Raw genomic sequence first — 14580 nt, 5'->3', positions numbered from 1 at the left:
AGTCTGGCCTAGTCATGTTTTGTGTCTATTCCGTGCTCCTCCTGGGGCTCAGGCTGCGTGAACTGTGCTGTGGGCCTGGGGTCCCTTCATGCTCTCCAGGCCTGGAGAGACCCAAGGACTCCAGTCCCCTTCTGCCAGGGGGCGTTTGAGAGCACAGTTTGGGGGTGAGGGGATCCACACCCCTCTGGTTTTTTGGCTGCTTTTTTAGATGCTTCTGTTGTCAGAGCCCAGACTTCTGACTTTACAAATAAGGAATTTCCAATTCCCGTTTCGTATGGCAGCGTTGCCACTGCCCTCTCTGATGCGTGAAGTCTGTGGGCTTCTGTGTGTTGCCAGAGCTCTCTGAGGATGCGCAGTGGACACAGGTGCCTACGGCCTCAGTCTCTTTCTGTGGAGCCCTCACAGCTTCGTAGAGTCCAGGTCTGTACTGGACGGCTTTCCTTGATATCTTTCACATACAAATCAACTGTTCCATGATGTTTGGAACATCTGGCCCGCTCCTGTAGCGCTGCTTCTGCCGGTCCTGCTTTCTCCCCTTCCTGAGTCCCCGCAGGGTGTGAGTGTGCAAGTGTTTGTAGGGGTGAGTGTGCGAGCGTGTGTAAGGGTGTGGGGGCATGTGTGAGCATGGAGTGTGGGTATATCTATGTATATGAGTGTGTGAGCACATGTGTGTGAGCCATGTGACCGTTTTTATACGAGAGCTTGTGAATGTGTGTGTGTGGGAGCAAATGGGTATGTGGGTGTGTGAACCTGTGTGAGTGTGTGGGATTGTGTGCAAGACCCTGTGAGCTTCATGTTTTACCAATTCAAGGTGTACATTCCAAGACCAAAAAAAAAAATCCCAGAAACGTTGATTGATTCTTTCCCTGAGCCCAGAGCCAGGAGTGGTCCCTGAGCACAGCCAGGTGTGGTCCGTCATATCCCTGGTACGTGACTTTCCAAGAAGTGCTTTCAGCCGAGGAGCACAGGTCAGAAGCACTAACAAAGACCTTTCTGGCCCTTCTTTGTGTGTCGTAGGTCGAGTTCCAGAGACCAGAGGCCTGAGCTTGGAGAAGGCTGGTGTGAGCACTAACCCCAGCAATCAGAAGATCGTGGTCGATGCCACAGAAGCCACGTCCGTCCCCCACATCTACGCCATCGGAGACGTGGCAGAGGTACAGCCCACACTCCACACCTGTCATCATGCTTCGGAGGTCACCAGATGGGCCTCTGGGCCTGACCCTGCTCTCTGGAGGGTTCCTGTGGAGTGCCTGTGTGGAGTCACATTCCCACTATAGGGACAAGTTGTTGCTACTGTCTGGGGGATGGTGGGTGTTCCTGAACTATAATCAGGGGGCCCAGGGGCCACTCCTAATGCCTCTCAGCCAGCCAGGTTGAAAGGTTCAGTGCCCGGCTCTGCTGTGCTGAGGACCAGCAGAGCCACACCTGGTGGTACTCAGGGGCCATGTGGAAGCAGAGATCTAACCAGGATCACCTTGTATGTGCCATAGCCCCCCATGCTCTCACTCTCTCTCCCTTGTTGCTCTCCTGTCGGGGTTCTCCTCCTGGAGGGGGCCCTCTCCAGTGTGACCTCAACTGACCCACAAGAAGCCTGCCCTAAGAAGGTCAGGTTCTGAAGTCCAGGCAGATGTGAATGTGGAGGGGATGCTCTGCACCCCGCACCCCGTCCGTTGTGTTAATTTAGCTTCACTCGTGTATTGGCTGAGCACCCACTTTTCTGAGTCCTGGGGCCACTGCAGGAACAGACAGCAGTCGCAGGCCCCCAGAGAGGTGTCCTGCAGATAAGGATGACAGGTGACAAGTCCACAGGTTCAGGTGCTGGAAGTTTCCCCAGCTGGTGTGTGTGGGGGGAGGGGGCGTGGCACGGATCCCACGGGGTGGAGACAGGGGAGCTCTACTAATTCACACCCGCAAGCAGTGGACACTACACCAGGGAAGCTGCTGGAGGTCATGGGGGCTGGCATGTCCAGTGGACATCCGCAGGGCGAGGGGGCCCAGGAGCACAGGTCACCTTCCCTGGGAGTCCAGCCCTCCTCGCCGCTCCCACTGGTCCCTGCTGCACTCACGAGGGGCACAAGCCTGGGGAGAACTTGGCACACACTCAGATGCCAGGGCAGGGAGCACGCCCCGAGGGCCTTGGTGTTGGAAGGACCAGCCTTCCCGTCTCGTGAGGGTTTGTCCTGCCAGATTCCTGGCCCCATGAGTTCCCAGGTGCTAGAGGGGGTCACCCACCAAACCAGAGACAAATTGTTGCCTTTTAGCCCTGTCCCTGCCCACCATGAACCGGGGCTCAGGAAGCCCTGAAACTCAGGAAACAAGTGGTGCAGCTCCAGCTTGGCATGGGTGCAGCCTGAGCCGGGTTCCCAGCACTGTTGGAATAAAGAGGATGATAGTGTGTGGGTGCCTCTCGCCGCACTGCAACAGCCACAGGGAGAGCCCAGCTGTGCCTGACTGCTTCCTGCACTGCCCAGGGCCAGATCCTCTCGTCCACCTGGTAGAAGATAAAAGTGAGCAGCTTCACGGACCCCCGTGGTCCTGCTGAGCTACCCGCGCAGCCAGGTGTGAGCTCGGATGATGTGGGGCTGATGGAGGCCTCCTTCGAGCCACGTGTGTGCTGCACCCCAGGATTGGGCAAGAGCACTCATGCGTGTTGGGTACACGCGCTGGGCAGCCCGAGAGCCAGACAAGTGGGAGGGCGTCAGCTGCCAGGCCCCTGGCACTGTGCAGGAGACTGTGAGATTTTCGACAGTCATTGGAAACACCCAGCTGGTACAGGATCTGCTCACAGGCAGCTCCACTGGCATCATGGTTCACACAACGAAGAATCCCTGCCCACTGGTGCAGCGGGCAGCCGGGAAGAGTCCAGGCAGGATGGGGCGGCCCCGGCTAATGAGGCATTGTGTGCGCACCCTGGCCGTTTCCGCCGTTAGCCAGGCACAGTGGAATGTGCAGGCTGCCTCTGCGCGTTTATCTCGGCAGATCTCCATTCATTTCTGGAATGTCAAACAACATCTGCATTTCCTGCTGCTGCAGAGGTGATTGGCAGCTGGTCCCAGGCTGACGCGTGCAGAGCCCCAGGGGCCGCGCACCCCCAGCGCTCCTTCCCCACTGCCCCAAGATAGAGGGGCCCACAGCACGACCGCCTTCTGGTCTGGGGGCTCTAGGGTGCAAGTCGAATATGGGGTGTGGGGGGGGGGAGCACAGCGCTTCTCCATGGCCGCCTCCCAGTGTCGGGATGGCTGGACAGTGCCAGGGCCTCCGCAGCCTTGTCGGGGCAGCTCTCGCGGGCTGCTGGCATGAAAAAACCGTTTGTGATACCACAGGCAGCGTGAACGGGGGGCTGTGCTCAGGAGTGCCCGGTTCATGGGAGTGTTGCAGGGGTGCACTAAGGAGGGAGAAGGAGACCAAGGGTCTGCCTGGACCCTGAGCACAGCTTCAGGGAGAGTCTTAAAATGGGAAACCCCTCCCTCGTATGGCCAGAGGTGTGGGGGTCCCTCCGACATGGTACTGCAGTGACTCCCATGTTTTCCTTTCACCAGGGCCGGCCCGAGCTTACCCCCACCGCCATCATGGCTGGGAAGCTCTTGGCACAGAGGCTATGCGGTCAGTCCTCGGCCCTGATGGACTATGACAACGTGAGTGGCCAGTACTCGGGTGTTTATGGTAGGGTGGGGGGGGCGCCTGTGAGGTATAGCTCTGCAGACCCTCTGCCCTCAGTGTCTCGAGTGAGGGGGGGTCTTCGATCCTGGGTGCCCTGAGGAGTGGGATCTGCCCCCCAGGTGCCCACAACCGTCTTCACCCCTCTGGAGTACGGCTGCGTGGGACTGTCGGAGGAGGAAGCCGTAGCCCGCCACGGACAGGAAGGCGTGGAGGTGAGTCTCCCAGGGGGCACCTGGGCCTCCTTTATGGCCCATGACCAGCCCCGCTGACGGAGGCCCAGGAGGGTCTGGGGGGTGACAGGGACACAGCTCAACTGGTAGAGTTTACCTGCCTGTCATGGGTGAAGCCCTGAGTTCGAGTGTTATCAACCACAGTGAGTCCCTCCACACTTCCCCAGACACAACCACTCTCTTTGTGGACTCCCGGGCCTGCTGTGCCCGGCCAAGCATCACTGGGCAGCCCCCATTGGAGTGAAAATAAAAATAAAGCAGGAACCAGGAAGGTGGCCCAGTGACCCAGTGATGCCTTACATGGGTTCAACTCCTGGCACCCCCCCCCCCCCACACACACACCACATAAACATACACACACAATAATAATAAATAAATACGAAATAGCAGGGCTGGAGCGATAGCACAGCGGGTAGGGCGTTCGCCTTACAAGCGGCCAACATGGCCGACTCGAGTTCGATTCCTCCGCCCCTCTCGGAGAGCCCAGCAAGCTACCGAGAGTATTCGATACGCCAGACACAGTAACAACAAAGTCTCCAATGGAGACGTTACTGGGCCCGCTCAAGCAAATCGACGATCAACGGGAGGGCCTTTACCACCTTGACATAACAAATCGAGCAAATACGAAATAAACCAGGGCCAGAGAGACCCCAATGGGCTGAGCGCATGCAGGAGGTCAGGCTCCATCTCCAGCACTGGAGGGTCCTGAAGTGGCCCTCAAACCCAAACAGTAACAAAATGAGAGAGTAAACATCGAGGGCCTGGTGGGCGAGCGACTGCGGGGGGGTCCTGCTTCCCGAGGTGCGAGGGTGTGGGGGGTGCCGCCCCAGGAGGAAGGGGATCCTGGACTATAGCCTGCCCCGTGCCCTCTGCCCCCGTGCCCCCTATTCACCTGCCCCAGCCTGCCTCTGCTCCTGTGAATCCTCTGCTGACTCAGCCAGTGTGAGCCCCCTGCCCCCGCCCCAGCCTCATGCTCCCCTTCCCGTGCCAGCCCCAGACACCCCAGACCCGGGTCATCATCCCGGAGGAAGTGGCTCCCTCAGACGTGGCTGCGCTCAGGCCACAGCCCGGTGGATCACCAGGAGGGCATTGAAAGGGGGCTGGTGGCCGGCAGCAGGGCGTTATCTGGGTGAGGCAGAGACTTGTGGGGGGCCCAGGAGAAACCAGACCCCATGTGATGCCCGTGCTGGGCCTGGGACACTGTGCAAGTGAGTCCAGGGCCTGCCCCCTGCCCCTGCGCCCCAGTCCCTTCCATCAGCAGCCCAGGCCTGACAGGCTGGCTGGCCCCCAGCACTTTATTTGCTATTTTTGTTTGATTCATCACAAGTACACTGGGACACATGGTCATGGCATTTTATGATGTTGTTTTATGTTTCACAATGTTGAATGGCCAAATACCCTTTGTTTGTTTTCTTTTCAATTCTGTCTTCGTTAGAACAATATTCTCTGAAGCTCCATTAATTAATAATGGCTGTAGAGCACATGTGAGGCCCGGTTCATTTTTTACACGGCCGCAGCCCTGAGTGTGCTGTCGGGCCCTTCCCGAGTGCTGAAAGCCTTTGTCCGGCCGCTCGGGCGTGGGCCGGGGGCACCCCTGCGCATGCCCCGCCCCTGGCTCCCGAGAGACCCCAGCACACCCTGGGGTGCCCATGGGAAGCCAGATGCCAGGGGACACCCGTCACAGTGGGTGTGGCCTGGCCCTCATCCGGCTGGCCTGGTTCACCGGACGTTGGCCTGAGTGGTAGAGAGTCTGTCCCCGGACAGTGGGTGCTGTGTATGGGAGAAAGATCCACTCCGCTAAAAGCCCAGGATGTCTCGTCCTGGACCTCAGCCTGCACTCTGATGCAGTGGTCCTAGATTCCCACCCCACAGCCGCGCCCCTGGACAGCCACACAGTAACCCCCGCTGGCTGGTCCCACTGCAGCCACTGAGCCCACAGACCCGCTCTGTCTTCCCCAGGTTTACCATGCACATTACAAGCCACTGGAGTTCACGGTGGCCCAGCGGGATGCCACCCAGTGCTACATCAAGGTGAGTGTCCCCCCGCCCCCAGAGTGGGAACCCGCAGCCCCTCAGAACACAGTGATGTCGAGGTGCACTCCCACCCACCCCACAAAGGCCCTGGGTACCAGCAGGGCCACCCGTGCCCCCAGGCCAGGCCTCCCATGTAGCCCCGGGGTCCCACGCGAGGGCTAGCGCTGACCATGTGGCTTTCAGATGGTGTGTCTGCGGGAGCCCCCACAGCTGGTGCTGGGCCTGCACTTCCTTGGCCCCAACGCAGGCGAAGTGACTCAAGGATTTGCTCTGGGGATCAAGTAAGTCCAGAGGAATGTGGGCCGTTACCCGACGCTCCCCCTGGCGTCTCGGGGCGCCGCGGGGGCCCGGCTGCGGCTTGTACGGAGGCTGTTCTGTGTGCGCGGCTCAGCAGGCCCACGGCCGGTCGGCCAGGAGACCCCGACACTGTCCCTGCAAGCCGCCCGCCGTGCCCAGGGTGGGGCGGATGTGGAGGGGCAGTGAGAAGAGGACAGAGGCTCCAGGGGTCTCTGAGGGGCCTTTTCCACGCTTGGCACACAGCTCCTGGTGCTGAGGGGGCAGAGAAGCCCCTCCCCCGTGGGCAGACTCGCGTTTTCGCAGCCCCAGCTGTGTGTGGTGGTGGCCGAATCTGCTTGTGGGTGGGGGGCTGTGGCTGGGGTGGACAGGCAGTCCAGGGCAGTGAGGGGCGTAGGCCACTGGTCAGGATGCTGTGAGAGGCAGGGAAGCACAGGTGAGGGGGCCGGCAGGACAGAACTGTAGGGCGCAGAGGCCGCCGTGTGGATTGAGAGTGTGTGCTGGGGCCCATGAACTGGTCTTAAGGTTCGGTGCAGGTGGAAGGTTCGAGGACTGGATCAGGCTTCCAGGACCAGGGCCAATGACCCCAGGGTACCCCAGCTTCCCCTGCAGGAAGCTTGAACCTCCAAGGGGGCTCCTTGGGCCACAGGGCAGCAAGCCTTGGACACCTCCAAGCTCTTCTCACCACATGGGTCCCCGGCGGACTCCGCCCTGGAAATCATGGGTCCCCTGACCCTGGTCCCGGGGTGCCTGTAGCAGGTCCGTAGCTATAACTCCCATCCAGAGTGGCCACGGGGAGGAGGGACAGCAGGCCTGCTCAGGCTCTGCCTCGTCCTACAGGAGCCTCTTTGGGGACCATATGGGGACCCCAGAACCCCAGTCCCCTGCCCTAAGGTGTCTGGAACCTGGGGGACCATGCCACACTCCCCCCACCCCACCCCAAAGCCATCTCCAGCCTTGCTCTGCCACTAGACCCTTGCCCAGAATGTACTCAGCTGGGAGTTTCTGGAAATACTCTATGAGAAATCTACTTAAAAACATAGTGCAAAGGAGTGATGTTCTCAGAGTCCTTGTAAAGCGGTCGTGAGCATCGACTGAGTCAAATAGACAGGAAACAGCCAGAGGCAGATGACAGGAACAGAGCATTAAGTAGTAGGCAGCTCTTGTCACTGTTTGAAATTTTATTCTTTCAAGGTAAAGCTGTTTTGTTTAGGGACTATGAGGAGGAAGAGCGAGTGATGTGTTCAAGTGAGAACACAGACCTTTCGGCTGGGAGATGGCCCAGGGCACCCTGTAAAGCAGCAGAGAGGAATCACACACTGCAAATCAAGATGCGGGCCACCCTGAAATGGAGATGTGCCTCTCCTCTGAAACTTTATTATTTTTTATTTTATTTTATAATGCACTGTAGCATTGTCCTCCCGTTGTTCATCGATTTGCTCGAGTGGGCACCAGTAACATCTCACAACAAATTATGAGACTTGTTACTGTTTCTTGGCATATAGAATACGTCACAGGTAGCTTGCTGTGCGGGCAAGATACTTTCGGTAGCTTGCCGGACTCTCCAAGAGGGGCCGAGGAATCGAACCCGGGCTGGCCGCGTGCAAGGCAAACGCCCTACCCGCTGTGCTATCGCTCCAAGGAAGCTTTTATTTTTATTTTATTTTGTTCATTTTATAATGAATAACATAAAAAAATGTATAAAGGAGGGTCTTTGGGACCACACCCAACAGTGCCTAGGGTTTACTCCTAGTCTTGCCCTAGGAATCACTCCTGACAGTGTTCAGGGGGACCATAGGGATGCTGGGGATTGAACCTGGGCTCGATGCACGCACCCTACCTGAACTCAAGCGCCCTACCTGCTGTACTATCTCTAAGGAACTTTAAGAGGCAGTCCAACACACACACACACCCTCCACCCCCAAGTGCTGTTTGACCGGAGGGTGCTCTCTGGTGAAGCTGCAGCATCTGTGCCCAAGACAGATGCTGACACCAGAGTGGCACAGACCCCAGTGGGGCAATGGGAGGCTGGGAGAGCCCCTACTTTGTTCCTATTGGCATTTACCCCCAGAGCCCATCAAAGGTGTGGGGATGGAAGACCTGACACCTCAGCCTTGCCTTGTCCGAAGGCTGACAGGGGAGGTGTAGAAGAAAGGTCCAGTGAAGGCCGGGCAGAGGTGCTCAGTGGGCAGAGCTGGGACAGAGACCTGCAGAGACCCATCAGAGCCTAGATCCAGGAGGCCTAAACCTGGGCTGAGCTGGGGGGTGTCGGAAGCTGCCAGAAGGCAGCGCCAGAGTCAGCGAGGGTGGACAACTGAGTGTCTAGGGGTCCCGGCCACCGCCCAGAGATGGGACAACTCGCTAGAGGTGGGCAGGGGTCTCTGGAGCGGGGGTGTGGGACAGGAGGGAGCCGCCCTGTGCGTCGTCTGAGCCCCCTGCCTCCTTGCGTGCAGGTGTGGAGCCTCCTACGCGCAGGTGATGCAGACGGTGGGCATCCACCCAACCTGCGCCGAGGAGGTGGCCAAACTGCACATCTCCAAGCGCTCAGGCCTGGACCCCACGGTGACAGGCTGCTGAGGGTAAGCCACCATCCCTGCCAGGCCGGGCATCTGCACACCCGCCACCCCCCCCGCCAGGCTCCTCCACGGCCCGGACCCAGGTACGCTGAGGGCTGGGCCCTGGGTTTAAGGACGGGCGCGGTGGGAGGGTGCCCCGCCCCCCATCCCCCCACCAAATTGCTGTCCCATGTCCAGGGGAGGCTATGCCAGTCGCGTCTGCAACCCTAGACCCCAGCCTGGCCTCTGCTGTTCCCCCTTGCCCCCCTCGCCATGGGCTGGTGGGGCCTGGCACGCCTCTAACAGCGCGTGCCAGTGGGTGTGGGCCGGCAAACGCTCTCCTCTCCTGCCTGCCCTCCTCGGAGTCTGGAGCAGCCGCCGGCCTGTTTCTCTCTCGCCCAGAAGGTGGAGATGGTGCCCCGCGCACAGGGCGCCTCCCCCACGGCTGCTCCTCGGGAGTTGGCCTGGCCCTGCGCCCCGGGACTCAGGGCGCCTTCTTCCCCAGGAGGAAGCGACACCCCCGCCCCCGCCCCGGGGAGGTGCTTGGCAGGACGTAGTCAGCTCTGCCCACAGCCTGAGTCTGGCAGTGGGCCCGTCCCGGGGCTGGGGCTCGCTGGCTTGGTCTCGATCCAGCCCAGGCGGCCATGTGATGTCTGAAGGCAGGTGTGAGCTTCCAGGAGGCCCTGAGGGTCTGGTGGACACCCGCACCTCCACCAGGGCTGCTGCTGGCCCAGGCAGAGGCTGCCCTGGACGCCACACTTAGCAGCGTATTACAGCCACCAGAGCTGTTTCCTTAGGAGCTTGCCATAAGTCTAATCAGTTAAAAAATTTCCTCAAATATATTTTTTGGGGGTGGGGAAGGGGACTCCCAAGCAGTTTTCAGGAGTCCTGAGGAACCAGCACCAGCTCTTCAGTGCCAGGCCTAAAGCTTCAACCCGCCCAGAGCCTCTGGGCCATACTCTGGGTGCCAGCATTTGAGTTCAGGTCCCAGCACACACACAGCCCCTCGCATCTCCTGGCCCTCAGCAGATTCCAGCAGTGCCGTGATGCCGGTGACAGAGCAGCTGGCGGGGCTGGGGCTCTCTGGGGCTGGGAGTGTGACCCTTGCCATGACCCACTCCCGTCTCTGACAGGACACTGGGGGCGCCTCGAGCCCGTCTGCGTGGGGCGGAGCATCTGGACTGACTGCCCACATGGCCTGCAGGGATGGCCCTGAGCCCCCACACTGCACCTCCCCGCCTCTCCCGCCTGGGGCTCCCCCAGGCCCCCGATGCCAGACAATGACGACTTGCGCAGAAACCCGCCCGCGGGCTGCCCACGTCCGAGCCCCTCTCTGGCATCTGTGGATTCCAAATAAAGAGGGCATTTCCCTGACACGTATCCTGCCTCTGGTGTCCGGATCATCTCCCAGGATGGGCGGGTCAGGAGGAGTCCTGGCTGGCCCTCTACCGTCACCTGAAGGAGGCCCAGGGGGCCCCTAGCAGCGAGTCCCAGTGACCAGGCCTCAGAAGGCCCCTTTTTTCCCTGGTACAGGAATCGACACCACCCAAAGCAAGAGACACCTCCCAGGACCTGCCCCCGGGGCCTCTGAGCACCTTCCAGAAGATGGGGGTGGGGGAGGTGAGCAGGAGTGGTGTTGGGGGCACTTGTCCCCCAGCGCGGCCGCAGGGGAGAGGGTGCAGGGTGACAGGAGTGGGCAGGGGGGTCAGAGGCTCCTCATCTCCTTTGCAGTGTGGCCTCCCTGCCGGCTTGTTGGCACGCTCAGGCTAATCCTGGCATGGAGGCGGCACCACCACCCCTGTCCGTCACCTGTCAGTCACCGCGCAGAGAGGCCGTGCTGACAGTGACGGGCAGGGCCCGGCATTGTGCTGGGGCTTTAGCGGCGGTTAATCTCGTGTCTTCCTTAAGAAAACATCACTTAGTCTGCCGGCCCGGGAGCCCTGGATGGGACCCTGCTTGTCAGCAAACAAAGGAATGTCTTTGCACCCTAATGGGCCCCGGGAGCCCCAGACGCTCGCTCACTTGGTGTGAAGCGTGTGCAGGAGCTCTCAGACGCCCAATTAAGACGCCAAGTGGCGCGCTGGGCCGGGCCCTCTTCAAGTGCGCATGACATCAGCCGTGTCCCAAGGAACGCGGCTGGCAGCTTGCCCCGCGAACCCTGCAGGGAGGCCTGGGGCTGCACCCCTGCACCTGGGGATGAGGCATTCCCCTGGCCTTCAGTGGTCATCGGGCCCTCAGGGCTACCGGGCTTGGGGGAGGGGGGACGCTAGGCATCGGGCTGCAGATGCCTTGGGGCTGGAATCCACCCTTGGCTGGGGCGGGGAGACACTTGATGGGCCTTGTCTTCTAGTGGTGATGGGATTGATGAGTCCGTGTGCAGCACACAGGGTGAGGGCCTGTCCATCAGCCGTGCCACTCCGCAGCTGTATGCCTGGCTCTTGGAGTCCTTGAAGCTAGTTCTCCCAGAACAGGCCTTGCCCCAGACACCTGCTGTGTCTGTGACCCCACATCTGTCCCCGTACCCTGTCACCTGACCAGCACCTAGGCAAGAGCAAGACGGCCACCGCGTAGTCCTGTGGGTGCTCGGACAGCTCTCGGGACGTGCAGCCACATCCCCGAGGCTGAGGGCCCGGCCACTGCCCCTGCGTGGGGGCCTCCATTCCCCTGGAGAAGGGTGGGGCCAGGCGCTGCTCAGGCACAGAGGATCCCGAGCTGACACCTAGCAGCTGTGCCCGCTGCGTCTCTGTGTGTGCCAGGTCCGCCATCGTCACATGGCCCCAGGGCCCACGCCCTCCATGTCCCACATGCTCCTGAGGTCCCGAGGCCCCGGGGACCCCTTGGGGGTACAGGAACAGCATTACTGGGGCCTCTGCCAACGATCAGCACCATGCTGTAAGGACCAGAGCGTGAGGGGGAACCGGGGAGCAGGACGGAAGGAAGCGCCCCAGCCAGAGAGGTTTCTGCCCCCAGCAGTGCCTGGCTCTTACTGTGTGGCCCCCAGGCCCTTTCTCTGGGCCCCCCATTCCTCCCGGGAGCACAGGGCGGGGCCAGAGCACCACAGACCAGGTGCTCCCCACCTGGCCCCGGGGCCGCCTTCCCCCTGCCTTTGCATGTTTTTATGGTGCAATGAAAATATGATTTTAATTCCTTAGATTGTTCCATGTAACCTACAATTACCCCCGGCGACGTCCCGCACACTTCTGCTGATGCTTCCAGATTTCGCAATGAGCGTGTGTGTGTGTGTGTGTGTGTGTGTGTGTGTGTGTCTATGGTGGGGGTTCTCTGAATCACCCCCTGAAGTGGGGCATGGCAGGTGACATTCCTTCCTTTTCTAATCCTTTGAGGTGGTGTCCCCCAAGGTTCCCAGGCCCCCCAAGGGACAGAGTGACAAATAGTTAAGGAGGTGATCAAAGAGGGAGAGGGGGGTGTCACACCCGGCACCCAGCCTGCTGTTTGCCTCCAACCCTTCATGAGTCTCTGGGGCACCCCATGCAGCGCTGCTCAAGCCTGGTTCAGCCTTGCAGGGCCCCCCAGCCCTCTCGCCTTACCCAGCCGCTAGTGGTGCCCCGGGCGTCTGCCTGCCCCAGCGGTGCAGTCCCTGGCTGGCTGAGGTGGCCTGGCCAAGCAAGTGAATGTTGCCAGCAGAATTCTGCTGTGAACACACAGCTCGGTCCAGCCTCACTGTGCCTTTTCCCCGTGCTGAGGTCTGGGCCACGGCCACCCGGCAGGCACCCTTCAGAGCAGCCCTAGCAGCCAGCCCCCCGCCTCCTGTGCCTGCTCCTCCCCCGCTGCAGCCGGGCTCCCCACCAGCTCTCGGGTTTCTGCCCCTGCAGCCAAGGGCTCCAGGAGCCCTGCATGTCCTGGGCCCAGGCCAAGAACCTGTGCCTTTGAGGTCCGCATAGAGGCCCCCCGTGTCAGCCCACAGGGCCCGGCAAAGCCTCTCCGAGCTGAGCCTGCCTAATCCCAGCCCCAGTGTGGTTTATAGTGCTCGGGTTACCCTAATCCTGAAACCCAAGCTGGGGTCCCGGCAGCCTCCCTGCACTGTCCGAGCCAGCAGCTAGAGGGTCCCCTCCCTTGTGCCTGTTATATTTGGGGTGTCCCCTGCCAGGACAGGGCCAGAACGGGGCCCCCGCAAGCAGAAACACCAGCCCTGCAGGAACCAGCCGGCCCTGGGCAGGCGCGGGTCCCGCCAGGCCTCCTGCCCCTCATGTCAGCAGGAACGCAGGGAGGTGGCCCGCTCGGCCCTGGAGACAGCCCTGCCTCTAGGGTTTCATGGCACGGCGAGCCGGCCTTTCGGTTCCATGAAATGGAGCTTTCTCTCTCTTTTTTTACATTCCTAATAAAGTCGGGATCTTTTTGGCTTATAACTGATGATCAAATAACAGCAAAGGCTTGGGAATCACGCGGGCCTGTAATCGAGAGCAAACAACTTTGTTTCATAGCAGCTGGGGGCCAGGAGTCGGCGGCCCAGCTCCTCAATCCGACCTCTGTCCACTGATCCTGGCCCGGTCTCCAAGGGCAGCGGGCAGCAGCACCAGGGCGTGGGAGGGACAGGCCGGTACAGGCACCTCACAGGCTCCCTTCCTGTGAGTCTATGAGCAGGGTCCACCGCCCACGCCATGGAGAGATGGGCCCACGCTGCCTCGCGGTCTTCAGCAGCTTTGAAGCATTTTCATACTCATAAATTTCCCCCAAAGCAGCCATAATGAGCTCCCGGGCTTTCAAGGTCGAGATGCGGTGCAGAACGGGGGGAGATCAAAGTCAGGTTTGGGAATGTTTCCTTGGGCTTCTCACTTGATGAGTGAGGAGAACGATGCCCAGACCCCCCAGAAGCCCCCACAGGGTGGGATGGTGCAGTCAGGGCCTGGGATGCCGTCCGCCCGCCCCAACAGAGCCACAGCACCAGATCCCCAGTGAGGGAGCGGGTGGCTGGGTGGGAGGTACGACCTCACCCAACTCAATGGCTCATTGTTCTGCCCTGGGGGGGGGGGGGACTGGCATCGGGCCTCTGATTATAATAATAAAGTCCTAACGACCAGCCAGTGGTTGGGTTTCCCTAGCTTGGGGAGTATTTGATGTTCAAAGTCTCTGGCAGTGGAGATGGGGTGTCAGTGGAGTGTGTTGTTCATGGCAGCCCTTCATCTCAGAGTCAGCGTCCCCCCCAGCAGCTTCACCGTCCCCCCTGCCCCACTTCACGGTGTCCCAGCGTGTCAGGGCGAAACGCTTCACCAGGAGGCCGGGGCACTGCAGGAGCGAGTCCTGACTTCATCCATCCAGACCAGCGCTGACCTCCTGGCCCCTGTCCCTTCGGAGGGTTCCCACAGGACCAGATGCCTGACTTGGCTGAGACTCCGTGAGGGGCTGGTTCCTTGGGCCGCTGCCTCCCATCTGCTCTCAGGCACACACCCTTGACCCCTGCTGTCCTTGAAACCAAGACTGGGTCTCCCCCTTCTCTGCCTGGCCAGCACCCCTTCTTGGGTTAGAGTCACTGTAAGAGGGACTGGAGCGACAGTACACTGGGAAGGGCATTTGGCTTGCACATGACTGATTCAGGTTCGCGGATTCCCAGCATCTCATATGGCTCCCTGAGCCCCACCAGAAATTACCCCTGAGCGCCGAGCCAGGAGGAAGCCCTGAGTACCACCAGATGTGGCCCAATATGCATGCCTCCCCTCAAAAAAAAAAAAATTCACTGTCGGGCCAGAGAGATAGTACAGCGGGTAAGGTGCTTGCTTTGCACCCGCCCAACCTGGGTTTGATCCAGACACTACATAGAGTCCCCCAAACGCTGCAGAAAAGACTTCTGT

General features: G+C 60.4%; 1 protein-coding gene across 2 annotated transcripts in view; it reads left to right on the top strand.

Moving 5' to 3' along the window:
- TXNRD2 (thioredoxin reductase 2) overlaps positions 1-10153 on the top strand; it is a 54599-nt gene extending 44446 nt beyond the window's left edge. For both annotated transcript variants that reach the window (XM_056120346.1, XM_056120345.1), the window contains exons 12-18: positions 1018-1154; positions 3540-3635; positions 3780-3872; positions 5850-5921; positions 6108-6205; positions 8672-8877; positions 9907-10153. In XM_056120346.1, coding sequence (XP_055976321.1) covers positions 1018-1154; positions 3540-3635; positions 3780-3872; positions 5850-5921; positions 6108-6205; positions 8672-8795 — 620 coding nt within the window. In that variant the 3' untranslated portion in view covers positions 8796-8877; positions 9907-10153. The remainder of the gene's footprint in view (positions 1-1017; positions 1155-3539; positions 3636-3779; positions 3873-5849; positions 5922-6107; positions 6206-8671; positions 8878-9906) is intronic.
- The last annotated feature ends 4427 nt before the right edge of the window (positions 10154-14580 follow it).

This window comes from Sorex fumeus, unplaced genomic scaffold, assembly GCF_029834395.1.
Source record: "Sorex fumeus unplaced genomic scaffold, SorFum_2.1 ptg000043l, whole genome shotgun sequence".
Taxonomy (NCBI): domain Eukaryota; kingdom Metazoa; phylum Chordata; class Mammalia; order Eulipotyphla; family Soricidae; genus Sorex; species Sorex fumeus.
This window is presented reverse-complemented; position numbering and strand designations above follow the sequence as displayed.